A 27,002-nucleotide genomic window follows, 5' to 3' on the forward strand; every position below is an offset into this window, starting at 1 on the left:
GGACTCTAAAAAGTACAGCACTTGTTTTAAAGGCGAAAAAAGAGTTTCAATTCCAAGTAGAAGTGAAACCCAGTTTGTTTTATTATTAACATATTAACATAGAAGTTACATATTTCTAGCATTAGTAGGATTAATTTTTCTTATGTGTAGCTGACCGTATTGTATAAGTTCTATTATTTAAAAATATGGCTGAAAATACAGTGTGTGATTATGGTATAAAACAGGGTTAAAATCTTTTAAATACCACTTGATATCGAGACATTTTAAATACGGTCAGACTTCACTGCAACTACTTGGTTTTATAACTATACCAGACACAAAAAGAAACAATATTTTTGTTAGTAATCAATCATTTTAATGTTAGCAGTTTAACCAGGACATAACTTCCATATTTTATTAACTTTTCTCAGAATATGTTATATGTGGCATGTACATCTAGGATTCTTTTTTCATTGCCTTCTTTCTAAGGTATTGTATAGTTATTGGTGGATGTAGAATGAGTTCTGCAAAGGTACTAGCAACATTTGGTTTGGATCATTACTTTGCTATTTAGATCATTACTTTAATAGAGGAAATTGCAGCACTTATTACGTGAGCTGCCTGGTAGAACAACCATTTATTTAGGTCTCAGAAAGGGAACTGTAATCTGTAACTGCATCACAGTAAATGGTTTCCAGGCTGGGGAGGAAAGTGGTGCTTTATATCTGGCTATGTCAAGAGATTGCTGTACTTTTTTCTTTTTTAAACACTGAGACTCTCGCTCAAACATACCAAAATTATAGGAAGATTTGGGCTGTCTGTCTCCTTTTACCTCAAGAGTCAAGGAGTGTAGGAATCACAGTACCCTTAATTAAAGGTGTCATACTGTAAGTAATGCAGGAAATACATGGTGTGCAATTATTAAGGTACACAGAGCCTATTTCAACAACTCACTGCCTCATAAGGATTAGTCCTGCAACCTTTTCTTATCCTGCTTTCACTGTACTCTCCTGCTGCTTCTCTGTTCAAAACCTGGAGCTCACCTGGTCCTGTTACTTAGCTAATTTAATCCATTAAACCAGGAAAAAGTAGCTAATAATAATTTTAAAAACACACAATGAACTGCTGTCTGTTGAATTACCAAACTGATATGACCTGCTGAGGTCAGATGCGTGCTGGAGCCAGTGCAAGGGAGAAGACAGAATTGTGCAGAAAAGGGGAAGGGAAGGGACCACTTTCAGCAGCAGTGGATCTCCTTGTTTGAGTCACTGATCTCTTCAAATCAGGCAAGCCAGTTCTGGTAGGGTTTTTGACAAGGCTCTAGTCCTGCAGAACCATTTCAGTCAGAAAATATTTAAGAACATCTGCAGAACTACATAATAGTTCTTTTACAGCATCTAATCTTGGGTGTGAAAACAGACAGCACAGCTGATGTGGAAATACAAGTTGGGTAGAATGCAGTCGAGTGTATTCTTAAGCATTGAGTTTGATGGCTTGTATTTTAATGTATCTATCTGTGGGATCCATTCATCTTCTAAACTACAACACTGATACCCACTACTTGAAGCTCTGTTTTCTTCAGCTCTTCAATCTTCTGCGTCTGGATACTGTTCCATTCTGTCTGTGTGTTTCTAAAGTGAAAATTTACCAACCAATGCTGTGGGGTTTTGCCTTTTAACTTTTATACTGAAAGAACTTAAGATCTGCTGCCTGTTAATTTTTAAAGTGTTTTTGCTTAACTGTGAGTATTTAAGGGAAGCTAGATAATGTTAAAAATATTTTTTAAAAAGTCTGGGTTTAATTTTAATGTTTTTATTTCAGTGGATGGAAAAGACGTCAGCTGGTTCTTATGTTTTCCGTAACAGCCGAGCTGAAGAAAGGGAAGCTGCCAAGCACGCAGAGGATCAGCAAAAGAAACTGGAAACTCTGTTTGCAAAAATCCAAGCAGAATATGAAAAGCATGAAGGTAAAGCTTTCATTCTTTCAAAACTTGTATTAAGAACACAAAAACATTTTTGATGTTTACAGAAAAGTGTAAAGAAATATTCAAAAATCTTCTCTGGTGATAAAGAAGCAGAGACAGGATTTGGGGTTATTTTCTTTGTTGTTGTTTTTGTTTTGTATTGTTTCAGGTTTTTGCTTGGTACACTGTGTAGCAAGACCATTCAGTACAAAACGGTTACATGGTTATTTGTGTGGCTTTGCAGCTACCTAGGAAATGCTTCTTGAACATATTGGTAGCCAGGCCACTAAAAAATTATCCTTAAGATGATGCTCAGGGAAGTGTTCCAGAATTGTAGAATTCTTAATCCTTCTCCTCAAGGGCATGACACTGTAGGATTTCACCAAGAGGTGGGCACTGCGGGGATGTGTCTCAGTAGACCTGAACACCAAGACTGAGCACTGAGCATCTTTCCTCATGAATAATTGCATGACACTGCAGATACTGAGGTCAGTGGAGCTGCTTAGTGGGACAGAGACTCTGGTGACACAGACCATGAAGAAGGCTGAGTTACTGAATGACTGTTTCACCTCACCCTTGATTGGCAATCCCAGGCCCTGGAGACCAGGGGAAATTCTGAAGCAAGGAAGACATAGCTTGGTGGAAGAGGATCAAGTTAGAGAACACCCAAGCAAACTGGACATATGTAAGTCCATGGCTGATGATGGGATGAAATCAAAAGTGCTGAAGGAGCTGACTGATGTCTGTGAGGCTGCTTTTGATCCTCTTTGAATTATCATTAGGTGATTGGTAGGGGTGCCTGGAGACTGGAAGAAAGCAAATATGTCTCCTATATTCAGAAATGACAGGAAGGAGCACCTGGAAAACTACAAGCCAGTCAGCCTTACCCTGATCCCTGAGAAGGTGATGGAACAAATAATCCTGGAAACTGTTAATAGTCACATGAAGGACAGAAATGTGATTTGGAGTATTCGGCAAGGATTCACCCAGGGGAAGTCATGTTTGACCAACCTGACAACCTTCTGTGATGAAGTCACTGGCTTGGGTAGATGAGGCAAGAGCAGAGCTGTTGTCTACCTGGACTTCAGAAAGGCTTTTGACACTGTGTCCCTTAAGATCTGCAGAGAGAAGCTGATGGGCTGGATGAGCAGGCAGGCAGGAGGATTGAAAACTGGCTGAACAGCAGGGCCCAGGGGGTGGTGATGAGTGGCACAAAGTCTGTTTGGAGGCCAGTGGCTACTGGTGTATGCCAGGGATGAGTACTGGGTCTAGTCCTGTTTTAACATCTTCGTTAATGATCTGGAGAATGCGGCAGTGTACTTTCAGCAGGTTTGATGATAAAAATTAGGACAAGAGGATCATGCTGCCATCCAGAGGGATCTTGGCAGCTGGAGAAATGGGCTGACAAGAACCTCATGAAGTTCAACAAAGCAAATCGCAAATCTTGCACCTGGGGAGGAACAGTCCCATGCACCAGTACATGCTGGGGGCCACCCATCTGGAAAATAGCTTGGCAGAAAAGGCCCTGGGGGTCCTGGTGAACAAGCTGACGGTTGTTGCCAGAAGGTCTAAGGAGGTGATCCTTCCCTTCTGTTTAGGCCACACATAGAATGCTGTGTCCAGTTCTGGGCTCCTCAGTACAAGAGAGACATGGACACACTGGAGAGATTACAACAAAGGGACATTAGTGTGTTTAAGGAATTGGAGCATCCAACATAGGAAAGGCTGAGAGAGTTGGCACTGTTGAGCTTGGAGAAGAGAAGGCTCAGGGGCATCTGATCAGTGTACATAAACACCTGAAGGGACAGTGCAGAGAAGATGGAGCCAGGCTTGTCAGTGGTGTCCAGTGACAAGTCTAGAGCCAAATGGGCGCAAACTGGAACACAGGAAGTTCCCTCTGGACATTGGTAAACACTTCTTCACTATGGTGGTTGACTGACAGTGTTGCCTAGAGAGGCTGTGAAATCTCCATCCTTGGAGATAATCAAAAGCACACTGGATGTGGTCTTGGTCAGCCTTCTCTAGGGTAACCCTGCTTAAGCAGGAGGGTTGGACCAGATGACCTCCAGAGGTCCATTCCACTTCAGCTATATTATAATTCTGTAATGGGTGACACTGTCCACCTCTGCCAGTGATTTCTAGCAGTAGTTCGAGCATGGAATTCTTAGTTGAAATCAGAGATGGCCTTGTAATTCTTACCTTCACTGCTGTGACCTTCTGCATGTCAGTCACTTTGTGTGTTGTTTTATGTTTGATAAAGTTGTCCACATGGGAGTCTGCTGTGCTGAAGGAATTCATCAAAATGCTGGCAGCAAAGTGACTTACCTAAGGAGATGTTAGTAGTTTAATGTAATGAAGTTAACTTGGCTTTTAGCTGATGTCCTGAGGAGGCTTCATGTACAGGCCTCTGCGGTCAGCTGCTGTCCCAGATCTTGATGTCTTTGACACTTTTCTGCTGCTATGAGAGGAAGAGGAAGTGATGGACATAAAGAAAATGTAGTCAAGTATCTATGAAGGTTCTTGGCAGCCCATCAAATCTCCCTACACTCTCCTAAGTGCAGACACTGGTACTGGCTTCCCCAAAGGTCATATAATCCTCTAATCTATGTTGTATTTAAATGAGTAAGATTTTTTTTCTGCTTGTATTTTCCTGAGATATATATACACACATACACATATACATCAGTTTTGTATTTTTATTCTGGCAAGGCCTAAGTACTACTGTGCTGCTTATATAATTATTTCTTCCTTCACTTTAAAGTGTGTTGGTTGTACTCCACATAATGGCTTTTTCTCAACAGAGAGAACCAGTAGAAGAACACCAAGATCACGGACAGTCACAAGACAGCAAATCCGTAATTTGCAAGATGGTGCAGAACTTTATGAAGCAATTCAGAATGCATCTGATCCTGGTTATATGGAGGTAACTGTAGATCCTACTGGGCTAATTTTGAAAAGCTTGTGGAATAATTTAAAATTTAGTACCTCCTGCTAAAGCGACCATTAAATTACTCCTTGTTTTTGCTGGTTTTTGATATTTTCTACAGCATGCTTATTGCTAAATAAATTAACATTAAAAATTTTGAAAAAAATGTAATGAAGGCTTGTTGAAATTGATTAATATGATCTTGGATGGCAATTTTCTCTTGTCATAAAAATCCAGTTTATAGCACAATTAAAAGTTAATGTTACTTGTAATTTTATTACTTTGCTTTGTCTTGGGTAAATGAAAACTTAATGCATCTCATAAGTCTAGGGTTTCATACACTTACTCTTCCATGCTGTTCACTGAAGTGTTCAAATAATTATATTGTAATTGTTCTCTTCATTTCCTGTTCCAGTTAAATCACAACTTTTAAATGTTTATGTCTTTATTAATAAATGTCCAGGTGATTAGTCCCTGCCAGTTGTTAAAAATTAAATACACGCCTTGCCTTTTGTAAGTGAGGATCCTTGACTGTCATAAAGCCATGTAATCTGTGCCTTTATTTGATAAAATGGTATCCATGTCTCTGGTGCTGCATGCACAGGCATCTGGGTCTTGAAGGCTTGGTCAGAAAAGTGATGGTTTTGATGCATTTTAGTGTAAATCATTGTGTCAGCTCAGAGACAGCAGCCTGAGGAGAACTGCAACTCTTCCTTTATTCTTACAGAATTTTTTCCTAATATGTCTTCATATGAAACAGGCAAGCCTGCCTGTTGTATTAAATAGTCACCTTAGTTATGCACTCTCAAGCAGGCTTCTCACTAATTGTCACTTAAGAACAGTGTGTAAGGTAATGCTCTGCACAGACCAGAGAGCACCAGGTGAGTACCAGGTAAGACTGATGCCTCCTGTTGTTTTATCATACCTCATTTCAAGTCCTAGTAGTGTATCAGCTGGAAATAAATTGCTTGTAACAGACGACCATTCAAGAAAGAGGCTGTCTGAAAATCTCGACCATGTTTTTTTGATTAAATAAAAAGATACTGAGTTCATTTTCTCTTGGTTGCAGGGATATCTCAGTGATGACCAATTAAAAGCCTTGCAGGCTTACAGGCAGCTGATGAAAGACAAAAAACAAACTCAGATGCAGGAACAATTCAAGAAGGCTTTAGAGTCAGCAGAACAGGAAGAAAATGGTTGTTACAAAAGGGATGTGTCTGCAGTATGGAAATTATATGTGGCAGACTACAGAAAGCAAGAAAAATATAAAGGTTAGTCCTTGAAAAATTAAAAATAACTTTTAACTAAATGTGGTAACTGGCCAGCATAGGTAGATTTGAAGAGTTCCCCAGAAGTATTTTAGGTTGCATGTTAGTATTTCCAGTTTTAATTGATTTTTGGTTTAGGGCTTTTGGGTGGCGGGGCGGGGGGGGGGGGGGGGGGGGGGGTGGAGTGTTGTAGATTTATTTTGTTTAAAAGCCTTCAAATTATTACTGAGCAGGTAAGTTACCTTACTGTGCTGTTGTCAGGAGCAGTACTGAGTATCTGGCGCCCGCTGCCTGATGTGTGCTCCTTGCTGAAGGAAGGCGCTCGCTACAGGATCTTCCAGCTGGCAGCGTCACAGTCCAGGGGAAGGGCAGACTCCACCAACATCCAGTTAACAGCCACGAAGAAAACTCAGTATCTGCAGCTATCAGTAAGTGCTTTAAGTGCATAAAGGTGCATCTTTAAAATGCATCACACCTATATGTGTGCTAAATACTGAAGTTTTTTGTTTCTTCAGGTATCACAGGAGATGCTGGTACAGATTTTCTTTCCAAGAAAGGCTCTAGAATTCACCAGTTTGTTGGATCCTTCTTTTCAGCCACCATGTGCTGAAGTGGATTTAGTCGGAGTTGTAGTTTCTGTTAGCAGAACAGGTATGTTGGGGACCACATTCATGTCCTCCCATGGAAAAACCACTGAATTCTTTATTTCAGAAGTCAAAGTTACCTTGGTGTTGTACCTGCATCTCAGCCCTGTGAAATCCTTCTAATACAGCCTATCACAGTGACATACTGGCAGATAAATCTGTTTTCTGAAGAAAAACTGTCCCTGGTTACTAGCTCAGAAGGTCAGTAAGGCAGAATCTAAGCTTAAAAGCAGCTTATATTTAAATATTTTTATATTTATATTTTTTCCATAAATGGTGGGCATATGTTCTCACATCTCTGTTCAGCATCTGCATGTACATGAGCTCCCTCTTTCATGTACAGTGTCATGAAATGAGTAGAATGCAGGCACTGGAGCTCCTGGACAGGGAGAGGTGGATAATCTTCTGGATGAAAAGGAAAAGCTCCATAGGAGTATTGTTTTTAAGGACACAGACGTGGAGTTGTTTTCTGTAATCAGTAGGGAGCTGGTGTAGAATATGGAAGAAGCATGAGACACGTGTTACCATGCAGATGGGCCGCCATGTAGCGCTTTGAAGATGTGTGTGACTTTTTTTTTTTTATAGATCCAAATCACAGTACATTTACTTAAAGAGATGTAAAGGTTTAATTCAGACTTTTTTTCTGCCTTTAGGTTTCACTACTGTGGTGTATTTATCTGATGAAAACTGTAATTTAGTGGCAGTAAAGATCTGGACAGATCTCAGACACTTGGCTATTGAAGATATAGTTGTCCGCTGCTCACTCATTTCTGCAAGCAACCTTCAGTGGCAGTCTGAATTCAGATCAGAAATTCCCGTGCTGTTGGCTGGAGATCTTTCTGTATTCTCAGCCAGTCCAAAGGAATGCTATCTTCAAGAGAAAATTAATGAACTAAGAAGTATGATAGAGGTAAACCTGTAGAAGTGCAGTTCGATGATTAGTTCTAGTTACTGCTGTGTTACATCCTTCACCACAAAGTCTCTTAGCATTGACAAATCTTGAAAACAAGTAATGCACATAATGCTGAATTTGAGGGGATTTTCTGGAAGATGGAATAAGATGTTAATGCAATTTTCCTGGAAGATCGAGTGTCTTGATTTTTTTTTTCTTCCACTCGTCCAGCACCATCTTTAGGATGTGCCACAGGATCTCTGGCTAGCAAAAGATCTGCTACCTGTCAATAGGGAATCTGCCGTGGATGGGAAATGCAGCAATCTTCTGTGTTGTTGTATTTTATATTCTGATATAAAATAAAATTCCAGTGGGATAATGATGGGAAAAGAAAGTCTTAAATGTAGTGCGTATAGTCCTTACACAGTTTGAAAGCCAACTACTCTGCATTGCAAACTTTGTTCTCCTTTACAGAACGTGGCCTCCTTTTGCTCTGATGCAGAAAGTAAATTGATGAATTTGCTACGAAGGAATCTCCTGCTTACACCCAGTTTAACTAAAAGATGTGTCTTGGAAAGCCCTTCTCCTTCCTGCAGCTATGCAGAGGATAAAAGTCTGGTAAGCTTCTGGTGATTAATGCTGTGTTTGTACTGGCAGTTCATGCAGCAAGGACATACACAAGTTTTGTACTGATAGCTGTGGTGAATGGTCTCACTTCTCAGTCCACTCCATCCATTCTATTCGGGGCAATGCAAGCTGATTAGAAGCTTTCTCTCTGTGTGTGGGTTTAGGATTATCCTTCCTCCAAACAGTTCATGAAACTTTCCCCTTGTGGGCTGTGTTTCCACCAACGTACTTTAAGTATTTTGAATTTGGTGTGAGTTAAATGAATCATCCTATAGATGATTTACTGCTTCCTTGGTCCCACTGTGAAGATTATCTAATGTGAATGTCACAGAAGGAAAAACCTTGATCTGTACACTTTTATTTCAAGGCATTCTGCAGTTCCCACCTTTGTTGAGAGGATTTACTTCCTGGTCTTTTCCTAGATATTGTTTACTATTTCCAGGATTTAAAAGGGAAGAGGTATCACCCAGTAAATATATTTTAGCAGTCTTGACAAAAATTGATTTAAATAGTACTCAAGTTTTCCATGAAAGCTGCTGGTGGTGAGTTGCTTCTGATGTGGAATACGGAGCACAGCCAGAACAAAAATTTTTCCTGCCATGAGTTGCAGGGGAGGTGGAAACACCCTGGTGTAATATCAGTTCCTGGGGAAACACCCTGGTGTAATATCAGTTCCTGGGGACTATGTTTGAGCGTATAAGGCCTCCTTTTCCATTTCAGAGGGAGGGCTAATATTTCATTCTGGAGGTTTAGTTTATGTGTTTTATAAACTAACTAGTTTATATTTTTATGGTTTATTAATCATCTTAAATGAGACATTAAATGTATTCTCAAGCCTGTGTTTGAAAGATTTGCTATGCAGCATCTCTCTTGTGTGTAGTGTTACCTTTGAATTTTTTGGTCTATGTTCTATCCTGGCTTTTCTTCAAATTTTTTTTCTCCTTTTTACTTGTTTAACCAACCACACATGGAGGACATAGCCAAGGCAGTAGAAGACTTAGGAGTGCTTTGATTTCTTACCGTCTGGCACAGAAAAATTCCCATACATTTTGCTTAGCTCTTAGAAACAAAATGTGAAAGTTCTGTCTTAATGTACAGGTAAACTGATTTATCAATAATCAGCACTTGAAGGAATAATATTAATCACCATCAGGAGATACCAAACTAAACTTAAATGGGACATGAATAATGATGTCGTGTTTCTATATCGGGGGTGGGGGGGTTTCCCCCATTTTTTGGAGGGAAAGTTGAGGAAGTTCATGAAAGAGAACATTGTATTCAACATAAAACTTCTCTTTTTACCCAGAGCTCTTCTAGAATTGAAATGAAGCATCCAAGCCCTTTGTCAACTAGCACACCAAATATGAAACTTGTCACACCAGGGTCAGCAAAAACACCTTCATCTGCTACAGTTAATGAAGACCATCTCAAAACCAGCAAAAAGAGAAAAGCTATGGACTTCCTCAGTTGCATACCTGCCCCTCCACCACTGACACCAATATGTTCAGTAATTTCTCCATCTGTTAAAAGAGCATTTCAGCCTCCACGAAGTTTGGGTTTACAGCACAGCAAGTCATCAAAAGAGACAGATCAGAATATTGGCCATGTCACCCCCTGCAGAAAATTGAGAGAAACTGTCCATCTTCCTGAGAATGACTTGGTTGCTGATGAAGAACTGGCAATGATTAATACACAAGCACTCATGAATAATTTACCAGAAGAAAAGAAGATGGATTATGTAAATGAAAACAACAATGCAACAGCTACTACTTTATCTGATGATCTTTCATCCAGAAATAGTTCCAGGTCTACTGGAGAAGCAAATAACTCATCAAAAGCAGTTCTGAAGTAGCTGAGGCTCTTCAGAAGAACCCAAAGGAACCTGAGGACTCGTTACCAGCTCACAGAAGGCTACAAAGACCAAAATCCCAAAAATGCTGCTAATGCACATGTACACTATTGTATATATTTCAAATTCAAATTATTTTTACACTTTGTACATTAAAACTTGATTGTATTTAATAAAGTTCTATTACAAAAACAGATTCATGAAATAACATTTCATTTGCAAAATAGTTTGAAGTTTAGTATGTAGGCACTTCTCACAAAGATGTATTTGTACAACAGCATCAGTGTGGCTGAGGGTTTGATGACGACATTTTGTAAGCCATTGCTTTGATTCTGGTACGTTCTTATATTACAGCAGGATCTTTGTTTCAGTCTAAAGCCATCAGTTTTGTTACCCTCTGCAACATTAGCATAGTTGTTTGGCTGCCCAAAGTGGCACAGGGCAAAATAAAGAGTTCTCTTCTTTTCACCAAACAGAACACTTTAATTCTGAAATGTTGCTCTGCAAATCTGGCATGGTTCTTGTACTTTCCTCCTCAGATTTTCCATATAGCACTAAAAGAGGTTTAGAGAACAGCTACAATTGTTTGATTCACAGTGAAATGCCCCACAGAGTCGTCATTAAGTAGCTCTTTGGTCTGTGAGTCTGCTTCAGCTGTTCAGAGCTGCTCCTGTAGCCCTGTTCCCACTTTAGGAGTTAACGCGCACAAGCCTAACACTAATGTTTCATTTTAGGACCCTCTCAATCTCAGGATCAGTGAACTCATATGTCTTGGCAAGATGAAGAGCTCCGTTTGCTGTGTTGAAGTGGTTTGCTTCCAGGCTGGAGAAGCTGTTTCTCTGTGAGGTAAGAGCAGCATGAATCCAGTCAGTGGAGATAGGGAATAGCATCAAATCTTGCTAAATCTGTTGAGCTACTTTTGCCGTCATTTACTTTGCCTCTGAAAGTTACAATAATGCTGTAGGCAAGATAGTAGATATAAAAAGTTTATACAGCCGGATATAAAGCATTAAAGTGGCAAGAAATGCCAATTGTGTGGAGAAAGACTTTGCCACAATGGCCTTTAAGAAAGAAATAAGTTAGGATTGTTTATTGTTAGTGTCAGGCTCTGATGCAGAAAAAATATCCAAAACGTGGCATGTGGTAGAGCCAGTGCACTTCAACATATTCCTGGATGGATTTTCATGGAGGAAGAGGGATGAGAGGGAGTATAGTTTGAACTGGGAACAGTGCTCTTACATTGGTCACGTAAAGCTGTGAGATCAGAGTCCAATGCCATTTAAGGATTTGTAAGAAATAAAAGTAATTTAGAAATGTAGTAGAAAAACACAAGAATAGAAAACAGTTTAGGAAAAAATGTAAAACTAGAGACTCTTAGACCCTGATAATTAAAACACCAAGGAATGCACATCTTTAGTTAAATGTCACGTTGTTCGTACATGCCATACCAGGCCTCCTCCTTGGGAAGGTGGAAAGCTGGGTGGAATGGGGGCCTGTGCCATAAGCTGCACTTGTTCCACTGTAGCTTCCCTCATCTGCTTGGTTTTTCAGACCGCAGAACACTGTGGAAGGTAACATTGTGCTCGTATTGTTCTTTCATCCGTTGTATCTTTTCCCGAGGGACGTGATGAATATTTCTTCTGTAGAGTCAACAGTAACAGAAAATAAAAGTATTTAGCTGCCTGTCTGTGAGAGTTTATCTTCAGTTTGCTAAGGTTCCTGATAGGTTCAGCATAATGGTTCAGGTCTCCACTGATCTCTTTCTGGCCTTTTTTTTCAAGTTATTGTTCACTTCCACCTACTTCTTAGGAATATTATTGTGACTGCTGAAAAATGTAACACCATTATTTTTGGGAGGCAGCCAGGACATAGGAAGTAGACAAATGTCCAAAATGAAGGAGTTGTGTAGGAGACCTGTGTGGTATTTTATATGAATATTGCTGTGTTTTAGCATTAACAGTTTGTTGGCCTCAGGGTGAGCTTTTGTACAGCTGGAGAAATGCAGCCAAGGGCTGCAGCCAGCCTAGACACAGAACAGCAAGGATAGAGGTCAAAAACCGCTGTGGCTTTGAGTGCAAGTAGGGAAACATCACACGTGATGTGGCTCAGGCTCCAGGGATGACAAGTTTGAGAGGGAGGGGAACACAATGCTCAAACATGTGGAGCTTTCTGGATAGAATAGCAACAGCCACGATCCCTTCACAACATAGTGGCAATTGCCTTTCCAAAGACCACCAGGAATTTCTGTTTGTGAGTTTGCAAACCTTGAGTATCTTTGGGTTTGCCATTTACTGCTATTAAGGCGCAGCTTTTGCCCTAGACTCTTAAGTTTGTCCTGCATCCATATCTTCAAAACCTGTTGTGCCAATTGTGCACTGCTCAAAGTGTTTTTTCCATGGTGGAATTGGAGTGAGGGTTACACTGCAGGCTGCCAGCTGCAACATCCAACTTGTGAGGTGGGCACAAGGTCCTGCAGCAGCCCACACCGTGTGAAAGCATTCTGGACACAAACCTACAGCTCTCCCTGAACCATTTGCCACAGACCTGCTCCAGTCTATGTGAAACAGCTTTACAATGCTGCTGTGAAAACTCTATTTGTTTCAAACATACAATAAAACAAATTGCAAGTTACTGAATAACTCTGCCTACAATGAATGATCAGATTGTGCCCCTGCAGTGCTGCCCTACCAGTGGCTGGTGCTACTGCGGAGGTCAGCCTGCGATGAATTTTTTCACTCCGCAGTCACTGGTCAACCTAACATTCTTAGAGCCACACTTGGCTGCCTCTGTATGGTACCACACCATGCAGAGTTGATCCATTCTTTGTACCCCTTTTGTATGCAAGCATTAAGATCTTTACCAAGATCCTTTAGAACCTCATTTCTTAACCACACTTGATATACCATCCCTGCAGTAGGACAGTGTTTGTTATGGTTAGATTCTTAAGAACAGAAGTCTGAATATTGTCTGTAGTGCTTAGATTCGGTTTGTGCCCAAACAAAAGAGACTGCTGCTCAAAATACAGAATGAAAATCCGGGCTCCTGCCCCATCAAGCTCGCAGCACAAAAACATGCTTCAGGACTTGTTGCTTTTTCTACTGTCTGTCTCACTTCAGGTTCTTTCGGGGCTGACTTCACTACAGACCAGGTACTCAGTAATGGAAGTTTTCCACAACAATCCTTCTGTTGTCATTTACCAGGCTACATTTTAGGGTACATGAAGAGGAAGAAGGCTGACCTTCTCAGAGCACATCAACAAAATGAGAAGCTATCTGCTGTAGTAAAGAGAAAACGATATACCTTGTCAGTTCTTGAACATTGAACTTCCAGGGTGTATCTGGTTCTTGGAATGTAACTTCATATCTATTTTCACGTGCCTGAAGGATACAAAAGTAACATTATGAAACTGCACTACAATGGTTGCCCTCTCTGCCAGAATTCCTGACAGAGACACCAATGCGTCTTCAAAGACTCTGTATGGTCTATTTTTTACAAGTCATGAAACACAATTATAAGTCATATCTTGATATATTTGTCAACAAATAGTCTGGGAACTGTCCAATTCATGTCACTACTGGGGAAGGGGATGATGTCCTCATCACCAAGAACTAGCAGGGCAGGTTCAAAGGCTGTTAATCTTTTCAAGTTGTTTTGCCTTCACTGAGTTACAAAGCTGACCAGCTATGCAACTACCCTGGCACTTCTGCCTCTACTTCATTGCAATAAACATCCTTAACTATAATTAGAGAACTATGGAAAAACGGAAGTAAATATTTTTAGCCATGTAAAGAAGCTTTTCAGTCAGATCACCTTGTAAATGTCAGAGCTGAGCGTATAGAAGCAATTAACCGGAGCTTTCCCTACCATCATCACATACGGCTTCATTTCCCAAGCATGGATGTTGGTATTATCAATAATAACCGGGCTTTTCCCATTCTTCATTGCTTTGCGTGCTGCAATGTAACACATTAAATAAAGCTAAAATATATTAAATAATTAAATACATTAAATAACAGTCTGAGCCATGCCTTACTAGCCCCAAAGTGTCCTTTGCCCACTGCTCGCATGCTTCGTTCCCCCCCAGACTTGGGTTTCCAGCTACCACCCAAATGGGAACCAGGATCAGTGCCCAGCAGCTTTCCTGGAAAAGATGGTGCAGCCTCTGGCTGATCTGAAGCTCTTATAAAACATACAACAGTGAAAAATTACTGTTATTTGCAGGAGATCCCTGTTACATGATCTTAAAGTATGCTCACCATCGCTACAAATTCCTTCAGAGCACAGCCGCAAAAGCGTGGTACATTGAGTAGAGACCTGGGTTGTTTAATTCTCAAACTTAAAACTCAGCTTGCAAGTTTTCCTCCTGTCTATCATTACCTTGCCACCCCCTTCCAGGTCAGGACAGACACCTCAGATGTTGCAGGCAAAGGCTGTGGTGCCTACACTGCAGGGAGCAGCTGCTGGGTTCGTGTCTGTAGGGTATCAAGATTCAGCAGTGCTTCCTCTCTAAAACAACATCAACCAACCTCCAAATTTTTTCATTTACAAATTTACCTTTTATAAGTCAGAAGAAATCAAATCAGAAGTGGTAAATGTATTTTTTTTAGCCAACACCCCATGAACTGCAGCATATGACACCACCTTGAGATATTTTGTTCTGCGGGCTAAGTTTAAAGACAGCCTGAAATGCAAAACTATTCTGCACAGTCCCTGGATCGAGTTCAGTCACCTCTTTTCTGGTTCCACTTGTGTGCATCCTCTAGGAAGTCAGGCTCAAAGATGTAGACACCATTTTCCACAAAGAAGTCATCAGTACTAAGGACTACAGCACTGGGGTGGTCACGTTTCAGCTGTCTGCAGAAAAAATAAAAAGGTGAAAGAAGGATTAGGACATAGTAACACCCTTTAATAGAGACCATTAAATCATGAGTCATGTGAGTGCTCTGCAAATACACACAGTGCTTCATTTGAAAAATCCCAGTTTAAAGGATCTGAAAGTACTGCAATCAGTAGATGGACACGTAGGAGGAAAGGAATGGAGATTGAAGGCATGGCCCTGATTTCTTTAAGTCAGCAGAGACATCTACACTACTCATGACTACCAACATCTGAGTCTTTAATCTTATTAATATATTCACCTTTCCTTCTGAGTTATCTGAGAAAGTAGGATTGTAAAGACAAAAAAAAAAAAAAAAAAAAAAGCCACCAGCAACCCAACCCTGCTTATCCAGGCATGGAAGTTGGTGTCAGAAGACAATTTGATGATGGGAGTTTTGCTATAGAGAATTCTGAAGATAGCCAGGAGGAAGGACTTGTCATTTAGTAAAGATGGTCCAGAGAACCACTGGTTTGGTTTGAGGGGCTTTTTTGGCTATAAATCAGATAGCACTTTTTTAAAATTTTAATTTGCAAACAAGTATCTGAATGATAAGTCAATACCTTTTGTTATTTTATGCAGTTTTATGGTTCTTATCACTTGTCCCTGTTTCACTTAATCCTCATCTTGTAGACTTGAGTAATTTTTATATCTTCAGCTTTTAAACAAATTTTATAAACAAATCTGAGTTTATAAAAAATATTTTATAAACAAATTTGCAGATCCATAAAACAGACTGCTGTGGTGAGTGGCACTGGGCAATCCCACTTCCCTTCACACTGGGGGATGTGTGTCCCCAGCAGTGCTCCTGCAGGCTGGGGATGCCATGGAGAGCAGATGCGTGTCCTGCTGGACACTGACCAGCTGCCTCCCAGGCAGCCACTGGATCTTGAAGGTAGAAGGAAGTGCTGACTTGTGTGGAGGTTTAAATATGAAGCATTTCTCTGCCAGTCCTTAGACACCACCAAAAAAAAAAAAAATCTTAATGTACGATTGTGTTCCCATTTGTGTATAATCCAGAATTTTTTGTGTCCATAGACAGAATTATCCATTTTTTTCTCAGAGAAGAGTTGGGGGAGGAGGAAGTCTCTGCCAGAAGTCAGGGAGAGCCCATGGCATCATCTCAATTCTTTCTGTCTCCCTAAGGCCCAAAATGTCTTGGGAAAAGAAAGAAAGGTCAATCAAGAAACCCTGTGTCTCTCAGACATGAATGCTGCTGCTCTGCTAGCTCACACCACACATGATCTCCAGCCCCTGTGACTCATTTCAGCTTCCCTAAAAAATCGTTTCTCTTCCATCCCCACAAGATGCAAAACAACCACTTCTCAGTGTCTTATCTACGTGGGCAACAGCAAGGGAAAAGGTGCCTCCAGGTTATCAGCAGAACAACAAGCACACAGACAGAAAAACCTTGATGCTGTCATCCAGCTCTGTCCCAACCATTTACTTACCAGTTGTACCCTAATCTGCCTGCAAGCAGCAGCTCTTCACTAGGACTGCAGATGCATTTAGCTGAATAAAGGTCAGCTGCGGACTTTGCTCTGTCTCCACGGTAACTTCGACCATCTGCTGATTAATTAATATTATTTTGTGGTAGGACCCACCCCAGCGAGCAGCGACTCGCTGCTGGTTGAGCCAGGACTGGGCTGTACCCCTGTCATGCATCATTCAGCACCTACCTGTCCTTGTCTTCTAGCCCCAAAGGGATGTTTTATTCACAAAATTACTACTGGGCAAATGAATTTAAGAAAAGTCATGTTTCAAGCTGTTAGCAAACAGTAAAATTTTGTTGCTTTAATTTTGGTCTCAGGCAAAAAATTCTTATCATGAAAAGCATGGCAACACCTAATGCTTATCTGGTTACTGCTGTGCTGCTAACCTGATATACTCAGTCTCACTATGATTCAGCACCTCACCTTTCCCATGACTTTACCCATTGCAATTTCTTCTCTAAAAAATTGACTGCTAAAATATCTGTTGCCCCTTTAGCTACTAATAGGCACATAAAATTGTACACATTACTGAAAGATCTCAAGACTATTTTTTTTCTCAGTATTTCTTTTAAAAATTTTCTCACCCAGTGCAAATTTTAAAATCCATTTTCTTAGCACATACCTTACTGAATTTTCAACACATGTATGTACACTCGCTTGAGAGCTGTGGTATAACCCTTAAGCATAACCCTTAAGTCTCAGTCTACTGTCCTCATATCAATACTTAAAGTAGATAAGACTTGTGTTTCAAAGGAGGAAAAATATGGGACAAAATGTGCTGAGAGCTATGAATTACTGTCACATTTGCTATATTCATACCAAATGAGCTCCTGCTGACAGCAACATAAGAAAACATGAAGTGGGAAAAAGATGTTTTACCTCCTGCTTATTTTCCTGGTTTTAACTTTTACCTTTCCAAACAATCAAACTGTCACCGAAGTTTACAGCTGTTTTCTGTAATTTCTTCCCTATTGTCCACAAAGCTGACAAAATTTCCTGGTTTTTTCTGTCCCTTATCATTCCAAAGGGCACCAAGAACCCTTTAGTGTGTACTTTACAAAATGAGCCTTCCGCAATCTTCACAGGACCTCAGGTGGGTTTAGAAGAAAGGTCCTGCATAATCACATCAGGCTCTTAATCACTGTTATTTATGAATAAATCTTGAACAGCCCCGTAAAAAAAAAAATTACCCACTGCTGTTAGATCAGTAAGTGTAAAGCTTGCTAAGGAGGAAAAGAAAAATGCAATCTCTTTGCAAGATCAAAGGACACATAGGAGCTATGTTTGCATTTTCTAAAGAGTCATTGAACTGGAAGCACTGCATTGTGACAGGCAGCATCTGTCAAAGGTTCAGTATTAATTTGCTTTGGACATGTAATTGCACAGTGCTACACCTCTCCATCTTGCAGTGGATACAGTACCTCCTTCACCTTGTAGAGGTGAAGAGAAAAGGGTTTGAGGAGATTTATTGTAGGCAGAGGGAACACTCTCCATTCTCTTCTTACTTTCTTATTCTTTGTAGTTTCTGAAACAGCAGCAAACCTTTCTTAAGCAAAGGATAGATCCTAACACATTTTGTATCCATAGGTTGTCATGCTTTTCCATCAGAAAACTTGAAAATAAATTAACTTTTGATAGCAGATTGGAAGAAACATTTCCAGTGCTCAGAAGGCCACAGAATGGTATATCAGAGACCAGAACAGGTATATACTGGCATCACGTGCAACCACTTGCTCCGGCCACTCTTCCCGGAGAATATTAAGTGTTCTGTGGCATTTAAAAGGTGTCCAAAAGCCTTTTGTTTCAGTAGGAAAGCAGGACTGTGAGATCTGGAGCACATGCCCAGCACGATCCACTGTCTATTGTGCTTGAACAACTCCTGGTGTTGTTCACACCAAAAGCCCCGAGGACTTTGCCTGGCCGGGCAGAGCACAGCCGTGCCTTTGTGTCTCAGCCGCAGGGGGTCCAGCCACGGCTCTGTTTTGTAAAACACCAGACCCGTGTCGTGTTTGATCAGCACACTCAGGAGACTCACCTGAAGTGGTTTCATGCAAAGGTAAATGTTTACAGTGCAACGCTGCCGGGAGGCAACAGCTGCAGAGCTGAAGTCCATGAACCCGTCAGAGCTGCAGTTCTGCAGTGGGACCTGGTGCTGGTAAGGCGGGTAACAGCTGGCCGAGGACTGGAGGTGCTGGGATGAACCGGGCAACAGCAGCAGAGAGAACTGGAGAAGACACAGATTGTGCCAAGCAGTGATGCCTCAGTGCCAGTGCAATTTTCCCCTCCTGCTCTGAAAGATTATTCGCTCTGTGCTTTACAAGGGAGTACAAGAAGGAGCTCATTTCGAGCAATAAATCAACAGCTGTGGCTGAAAAGTTACAAGTTTGACCATGCCCAGCCTATATTACTTGAGTTAAACTGTTATATAAAGGGTTAGGTGTAAGTTGAGCTGTGCAGCACAACAACATGTTGTAGAAGAGCTGGAAATGCAGCTACTGTGCAATGCAGAGTTTGCTGGGGAAGCAGGTATGAGCTTGCACATGGCTCACTTTTAATTTTGCAGGCATTTTTGGAAGTATATCTGCTACTACACCTCAGATAACCTTTTCTTAGCAGTTTCCTCAGTGTGATCACAAAACCTGCACTGTGAAGTCAAGAACAATGTGTTCAGGAGGAGCATGTCCAACATGCCATACGGAGGCTATTGGAGATGTAACTCCCAGCTCCCCCCCTCCTTCACACTTCAGTGACATTCGGTATATTTGGTTCGAGGGAGGTGGCTGGGGCCACCTAAAATACGTGGTTCAGGGAAGCACATCCTTAACAGTGAAGCCATTGGCAAGGTTCGCAGCTTGGTGGTGAGCAGACCAACTCCTCATCCTGGCTTGACTGCTCAATATATCACAGGTGGCTCCTTCACTGTCTTTACCAGAAACCAAAAACGAGACCTGAACTGATCCATGCCAATGTCAGACTGCTGGGAGCAACCAGGATGAGGAAATAATCTTAATGAAAATGCCATAACTAAGGCTTACAAAGCTGTATCCAAACTCTGCTGGGTGACACTGAAAGGTCAGGGAAACAAGCCATGGATCCAAGGTTGTTCCTAGGGTTGTGTGACAAATGGAAAAGGGGCCTTTTGGCTGGAGTTATCACTGGGTTGCAGTATCACCAGTGATAACATTCATGGTTTGTGACTTATGAGCCCTGTAAAGGTGTAGAGGTTGTGACAGAAATACAGAAATATTGGCTGATAACGCAGAATGAATGAATGCAGGTGTGTGTGAAAGCACCAGAAGAACAGAGCAAAGGCTAAAGCAATGGTACCTACTGAGAGCCAAGATCATTAACAGCAATAAAACTGAGAGGTGCTGTTTATACCCCCACAAGGCCAGCACTCAGCTGAGGCCCAGCACTGGTGACTTCCCACTGGTAAACCAGCAGGTCACACCAGCCTCTCCACACCTGCCTCCTTTCCCTGGTTCCGAGAGGGCCAGAGGACGAAAAGACACCCAAAATGGGAACATGAATATAATGGGAGGAAAAAAACCCACCTAAGATTCACAGAGCACCAAGTAAGCAGAATTCACAGGCAAAAAGATGGCAGCATAGAAGCTGCTGGCTGGAGATGGCACAGCAGACCTGACCAAAACCCACCCTGTCACCACCAACTGAGAGCAACCCAGCCGAGAAAGCAAGGGTGGGACAGGTGACAGTCCTTGTCTGCTCTGATTTCAGGCAGATCACCTGCACACATGCATCTTGATGCTTGCAAGTATTTAGCTGTGATATTGTGAGTGAATAGAATCTGAGACAATAAATTACAAAATGAGTTTACAGAGTGTTTTTGCAAATAAACAATCATCTTCCTCCTCCAATAGGATCTTGCACTGAGATTTCTTACAGTCATTTTTTGCAAACTTTGCCCGGCACAGCACACTGCATTTACCAACACCAAAAGGTAAGCAGTGTGAGAACAGCAAAAGAATTCTCTTGCTACAGTTCTTCCACAATCTGGACAGGGTTAAGGAAAGGTATGAAATGCTGCCTTTTGATCTGTGTGTTGCTGAACAGCTAAACACAATGATTCGATTAACAGGGGCTGGAAACAGAGTAAGATACTCAAACATTCATCTCACAGGGGACTACTACAACAATACTTACAACTGATTTTGTAAATATGTCATTAATAATTAACCTTGTGTTTTGAAATTACCCTTGTGTTTTGACCTAAAAAGGACAGGTGAGTCAGTAACTTGCACTGCCTGAGAATATGCCCCCACACCTTTATGTTCTTACTGTGCTACAGGAAGACCCAAATCCCCCTGAAGGAGCAGGCCCACACTTGCATGGCTTCTTAAGACAGAGATGTGTATTTTGGGTGTGAGCAAAACATAGCATTTGGCAATTCAAAAACGAACTTTGTTTGCCAAAGGGCAGTGAGGCAGAAGGCCCGGTGGGACAGGGAAGTATTGTACTGAGAAGAGGCAACTGTAGATGAACCTAGTGTATCACAGAGCTTCTTGCTGCCGCCTCTCACAGCAGAGCCCTTCCTGTGGCAGCCCGTGATCTCAGCACGGGCTCCGCAGCCCAGCAGAGTAAGAAGACAAGGAACGTTCCTCTTTTGATGGAGAGTGGGTGGCACTGGGAGCTGCGTGACACCAGACTGAGAAATTTTGTGATACCAAACTACGGCTGCACGGTCACACCGACTGCAGTGCCGCTTCCCAGCACTCCCCATTGTGTTTTTCCAGCTACTTACAATTAGTCTTTGAGCTGTTGGCAAGTGGAGTGGTCTCCTCTGCCCATTTTATACACCCCTAAGGCTCTGAGCAGGAGTGCAGGACATTATGGAAACAGAAGTCAGAGTTGTCAGTTTTCAGTCAGAGAGAGGAAGTACTTTACCGTATTCATGATTAACCACAAAAAACAAACAAACAAACAAACAAACAAACCAACAACCAAAACAAAACACAAAAAAACCCCAACCAAACAAAACCAAACCAGCCAAATAAATAATTTTTAAAAATAATAAAAAAACCCCACCAATTTGGCGCCTTTAAGAAAAGGAACAAGTACTGCCTTGGTCGGGGCGATCAGTCCATCTAACCAGAAGCATCCCTGTATGTACCGCTCGTTTGCAATAGGAGCTCGCACAGTCCCACGGGCAGGACACCCAGACACGGCCACAGGTGCCCGGGACAGCGCAGCCTGCACCGGGCCTGGAGCCGGGGGGTTCCAGGCGGCTGCGATCAGCCAAGGCTCCCGCTTGCCCCCGACCCCCAGCGCAGCCCCGGCCCGGCGCCCCCGCCGCCTTGGCGGGTCTGCAGCGAGTGCCGGGCGGGCACACGGGCGCCCGAAGCACTGCCCGGCCGCCGCTCCTGTCCCGGGGCCGGGGGCCGGGACACGCTTACCTGGCCAGGGTGCTCTTGCCGGCGCCCGGCAGCCCCCGCAGCAGCACCAGCCTCCCGCCGCCGCCGTCCCGCGGGGGCCCCAGGCTCAGCCCCCCCAGGGCCTGGAGCAGCCGCTCGTCCGCTGCCGCGGCCCCGGCGGGGCGCGGGGTCGGGGCCGGCCCGGGATGGGGGGCCCGGGGCAGCCGCTCCGCAGCCCGGCCCCGGCCCCGGCCCCCGCCCCGACCCCGGCCCCGCGTCCCTCGGCCCCCGCGGGCGGGGCCGGGCGGGAGCGCGCGTCCCTCCATGGCCCCAGCGGCCGCGACTTTGCCCCGCGAAATCGAAAGCTGCCGGAGCACAGACACGGGCAAGGACGGGCATCTGCGGCTGCACAGCCCAAGCGCTCAGCTACAGCGCTCGCTGCAGACCCGGCACTTTGGCCCAAGATACCATCTCCAATTTTTTAAAATGAGGATTATTCCCCAAATTCTCAAAGGCAGGAGAACACAAGACAGCGCTGGCAGCGTTCAGTCCCATGTGCTGCCCCCCTGTATTGCGAACTACGGGGCAGGCCCGAAAGGGAATGAATCATCAAAGCCCGAAAGAGAAGTGGGACTGGCTACAGGACACCAGGTATGCACGGAGACGTTCTCTTCTTCTCGGCCCGGCCCCTCCCTAGCAACCAAACAAGCTAGCGGAGTCCTGTTCAAGCACAGAAGCAACAGGGATGCCAAGGGGATCAACCGCCCAGCAAGGAACAAATGACCCCCTGCATTACACTCACTACATCAACCTAATTTTTTTTTTTTTTCGAACATATTATCATAAGAGAAAGTAAAGGAAGTTTAACAATATTTATCTCTTCTAAAGAAAACGTGATTTCCATTAACTTGATCATCAAAGAAGCAAAAAAAATTATAGTTTTTCAAAAAAACCCAAAAATAGTTGGAGTAGTATCACACCCTCCCTCTCAGAGCTACACACAGCATCATGCCCAGCTTGGTCAGGAGCCAGACCTAGGTACGCCTCAGGGACACAGCACCACCAAACCTCAATGCTGGAGTTTTAGGTTCTGAGGTTGCAAATAGTGCTGAAGAGAGTGTTCACGGCCAGGGAGAAAGCTTAGCTCCCCAGGGACATGGCACACCAACATTAGCTGAAGCAAGTGGGAAAAATGGGATAGGAAAGAAGAGACATAAAATTTGAAATTCATAGATATTGGGGAGAGGGGGTTAAAGTAAACTTAAATTGGCAACACTCTACTAAGAGATGAAACATGATTTGCCCATACGAGAGTACTGTAAGATTTCAAAAACTATTTTTATTTCAAGCTTTCTGGAAGGCCAGGATTCAGTAAGAGAAAATATAGGCATTCAGATCTTTCACTCAATAAACAGAAGTAGGAAGACAGTATTAATCCTTGAGTGACATTTTCCTGAAATCAAACTAACCTGTCTGCTGCCACAGAAGTCTGAAGCGGTGGTCATGGCTGGTATGAAATCCCTTCCTCCTCCTTTTTACATTTTGTATAATGTTCTGCTGGTAGGAGAGCAGGACATTTCCAGCCAAGGAAAACACACACATGTACATGGGACTTCCATTCAAACAGTGCAGCCGGAAAATTTTGCCAGTGGTACAACATTAATTTAGAAATACATACGTTGTTAACTGCTTACATGTAGATGCAGTATTTAAGTAGAGAGTGGAGACATGGCAAATTCAAGCATAGTGGAGCTTCAGCACGAGTTCGGTCAGGTCCTGGCTCTTCAGCTGATGTATAAACACATGCAGGGAAAGGTGAGGAAGAGGAGATGAAAGAATAAATAGAGAAATATTCTGGATCTGCAAGCTGCACAAGTGGGAAATATTATTTCTGACAAGTAGACACAACCTAAGTTTCCTGCTTCTCCTCAATCTTTTCTCACACTTGTCATTGTTAAGTGAGATGACAGTTGTCTTTTCTGCCATTCCCTCTCCCTACAAAGAAGTGTCCAGCCTTATGCATGCCTTATAATTGACAAAGGATGCTTTCTATAATTAATTAAAATTTAGCTCTCTCTACATACATAAATATTTCCAACACCACTAACAGAAACATCCAATCACTGGTTACCAGTGCTAGTTAAGCATCTTCTCAATCTGCTACAAACCATACACATCCTTCCTCCAGTGTGTTTGAATCAGTTCTATAGTGAAATGTTCTAGTTTTTGTAGTCCCGAATGAGTCCAGCTGAAGGGATGCATAAAGCCTGGTTTCAGGAGAAAAGAAGGGAAGTTGTGTACCCCTGGATGAGTGAGTAGGGATAACAGGTGAAGAATTTTACCATGTGAGGTTGTAAAGAGACTAGGTGCAATTATGACTGAGGGTGAAGGCAGAAGTAGGCTGAGACACGTACCAAGCACCTTTCCCTGCAGGTGAGCATCACTGCCTGCTCCTCTTGCAACATCCTGGATCCTGATATAAGTGAATTAAATACCAGAGCCTGAAGCTCACACCCCATGGTGACAGATGCCTCTGGTCTCCACTCTCAATCTCTTTATACCACACTTGAGGATGTGCTGAGAAAGTGTAAATCCAAATGGCTTCAGAAAATGTCCTGTTGTCATCCACAAAGTTATCTCAATTTTTATCATTATTACATGGACAGAGAGGTTGATATCAGGGGCAGTGTTGGGGAGAGGTGGCCAAAGATGTACACCAAAAAATCTACAGTAGTTTCTTTCTTCCAAGTTATCCCTCACATTTAAAATCCTTGGTGGCCAGCTGAAGTCCTTCCACGGTGGAATCAAAGCAAGAAGTTTCTGAAATAAAAAAAGAAGAGGTTCTGCTGAAGTTCTACAACAGCACAGGCTGCAAAGAAGACTTAACAGCTGTAAATTCAACCCTCAGACTGAGAAGGGTTCACCTGTCCAATGTTTTTTAAAGTCTCTAATACTCAGCTGTTGGTTATTTCTTTAAAAATTTAAAAGGAATGGGGATGAGGCAGACAATGGAAAGCAAAGGAAAAATAAAGAAATGCAAGGAGAGTGGAAAAGGAAGATAAGAACTCGGATGTCAAAACTAAAGGCAGTAAGGACCTTACCATCTCAAAGCTGAAAAATAAGGAGAAGAGTAACACAGTGGATTTTTTTTGCACATCACAAACCCTATATAATGAACAGCGGTTCAACCAATACCACCATAGTACTGCTCTTTTTTTTTTTGTTACAATGTGAATTGTTTCTCCTCTTACATGCACTCAGGACCTCACAGGCTTTCATGTTATGCAGTTCGTGTGAGGCACCCTCACAACCCAGTTGTTGCTCTTTCCTGAGACCTCCAGAAATACTGCTGTGGGCAGCTCTTATTCCCCCAGGTAATTAGACTCTCTGCTTGAGTGATTTTTTGGGCCAGGTTTTCCTGCTAAGCACTGTAAAAGGCAGGTGAGATTTTCTGGTCACAGTTCTGTACACTTTTTCATGCTTCATTTTGTTTAATATTAGTGGTTAAATGCCAAAGGACAGATAAGTTTTTTCCCTATTATCTGTGTATCAAAGTAGCAAGTGGAAGAGGCTTGACCATGAGATGATATTTTCTGTGGCAATACTGGAAGACTGCTTTAGTCTGCTTTGTATCTTTCAGATTACTTTTTTCATGTTAGCCAAAAAACAGTCCTGCCTGTCCCAGTTATACATTCCTGCTTTTTTGCCCATGTCCTGCTGATTTCATGGGCTCTGTGACAGTTTGTTGCAGTTCCATAGTCCAGGCCAAAAACGTTTTGGATATCTTCATGCATTAGATGCTAGAGCTGAACTGACTCACTCAGAAGCATCACAGCCAGCAAAGGGAAGTGCTGGGAATAGCACAGCCAGGGAAAGGAGGAGCTTTCACAGGGCATCAAGAGATTTGTCCCATCGAAACCACACCCTTCCAGGCTGTTGTGGAAGAAATGTTCCTGCAGGGCATTACTGACTGCTGTGCTTCAAAAAGAAACACGCCAGCTTCTGCTTTGAAGTAGTCCCGTGGATAAATGCTTAAACTGACACATTTGCATTGCACCTGGTAGTTGTGAGTCCTGGTCTAAGGAGAACTTCTAGGCACCAAAATAATGCTGTTTTCACTGATGCTGACATTTCTCAAACCGGGAACTCTTCCTTAATCTCCAGAACAAATACTGATGTGCTGCCAATGCTGCAATAAGGAGCTCTCACAAAAACTTGAGATTAACCCTGTGTTTTCTCAGAGGAACAGCATGACTGTTCACCTTCCCACTGGAATAAAAACACCCTTACACAACATGAATACAGAAGCATGATTATCTGGCTGACAAATTAAGTTGCATTTAGCCAGTAATGCTCAGTTTGCTTTCCAACCTGAAGGGACCAAAGTGATTGTATTAGCTCTCCCTTGATTTCCTACGATTTTAAAAACTTTCAGTTGGAATGTCTCGATTTTCCTAGTTTTTTATTTCCCCCCTGACATTTGAAGGAATCAAATCCATTTCAACATTCAAGTTGTTCACTTGAGCAGTTTTGCAACCACTCTGGGACATCATTCTTGGCAAGTCTGCTTTAATCAGCAACCAGAGGAGAATTATTTTGTGGTGAGGCAAGACAACCTTATCCCTCAAAGCCAGGGGCACTATCCATCAGAAAAACTCACCTGTCTTTTACAATGCCTACATGCAGACTTCAGAGGAGCACTGGAATACCCACGTGGGGTCTGCATTACCCAGCATCCTGTGCCTGACAGTGAGCATGAGCCGACTGAAAACCCTAAGACATGCTTTTTCCTTTCCACATACTTTTCTTGGTTTAATTCTTTTACCATCCTACATTTCTAAAAGCTTAAGAGAGTCCTCCACCTGAAGGTTTGGTTGCAGAATACATGGCCCCTGATATCAGAGCTGACTGCTGCCCAGACGGGACACCCTGCACACATCCTCTCCTCATATCTGCAGCAGCACAACCTCATCTGCACCCTTGCCCCAGCCTTGGCACCGAACCGGACCTTACAGCAGCTTATCTAAATTCCTCAGTCCAGCAGAAAAGTAGCAATTTGTTTGCTGTGGGGTTAGTGAGTTAAATGATAGCCTTCATGTCAGCCAGCAAGTGC

At 42.6% G+C, this 27,002-nt stretch overlaps 3 protein-coding genes and 1 long non-coding RNA gene across 13 annotated transcripts in view; 1 reads left to right on the forward strand and 3 right to left on the reverse strand.

Moving 5' to 3' along the window:
- Positions 1 to 10,344, forward strand: part of BRCA2 (BRCA2 DNA repair associated) — a 35,636-nt gene extending 25,292 nt beyond the window's left edge. For 4 of the 5 annotated variants that reach the window (XM_048295022.1, XM_048295023.1, XM_048295027.1 and 1 more), the window contains 8 exons: positions 1,801 to 1,945; positions 4,744 to 4,865; positions 5,938 to 6,139; positions 6,398 to 6,564; positions 6,652 to 6,787; positions 7,434 to 7,690; positions 8,147 to 8,290; positions 9,606 to 10,344. In XM_048295022.1, coding sequence (XP_048150979.1) covers positions 1,801 to 1,945; positions 4,744 to 4,865; positions 5,938 to 6,139; positions 6,398 to 6,564; positions 6,652 to 6,787; positions 7,434 to 7,690; positions 8,147 to 8,290; positions 9,606 to 10,151 — 1,719 coding nt within the window. In that variant the 3' untranslated portion in view covers positions 10,152 to 10,344. Of the gene's footprint in view, positions 1 to 1,800; positions 1,946 to 4,743; positions 4,866 to 5,937; positions 6,140 to 6,397; positions 6,565 to 6,651; positions 6,788 to 7,433; positions 7,691 to 8,146; positions 8,291 to 9,605 lie in introns of those variants that run through there. The other variant, XM_048295026.1, reaches the window with a different exon arrangement.
- On the reverse strand, positions 58 to 6,670 carry LOC125321756. The gene is made up of 2 exons (XR_007201679.1): positions 6,379 to 6,670; positions 58 to 5,985 (listed from the first exon to the last, which is right to left on the reverse strand). It is a non-coding gene; the product is annotated as an uncharacterized LOC125321756 (long non-coding RNA).
- On the reverse strand, positions 10,297 to 22,495 carry N4BP2L1 (NEDD4 binding protein 2 like 1). The gene is given in 6 exon segments (XM_048295028.1): positions 10,297 to 11,685; positions 11,687 to 11,788; positions 13,449 to 13,525; positions 14,013 to 14,101; positions 14,878 to 15,002; positions 21,932 to 22,495. Coding segments are annotated over 6 exon segments (801 nt in total). The 5' UTR covers positions 22,216 to 22,495; the 3' UTR covers positions 10,297 to 11,561.
- A 713-nt stretch (positions 22,496 to 23,208) lies between these two features.
- N4BP2L2 (NEDD4 binding protein 2 like 2) overlaps positions 23,209 to 27,002 on the reverse strand; it is a 41,748-nt gene continuing 37,954 nt past the window's right edge. For all 6 annotated transcript variants that reach the window (XM_048295030.1, XM_048295032.1, XM_048295035.1 and 3 more), the window contains one exon: positions 23,209 to 24,709. The gene's annotated coding sequence lies outside the window, so the exon portion shown is untranslated. The remainder of the gene's footprint in view (positions 24,710 to 27,002) is intronic.

The sequence above is a fragment of the Corvus hawaiiensis genome, chromosome 2 (genome assembly GCF_020740725.1).
Source record: "Corvus hawaiiensis isolate bCorHaw1 chromosome 2, bCorHaw1.pri.cur, whole genome shotgun sequence".
NCBI classification, from domain to species: domain Eukaryota; kingdom Metazoa; phylum Chordata; class Aves; order Passeriformes; family Corvidae; genus Corvus; species Corvus hawaiiensis.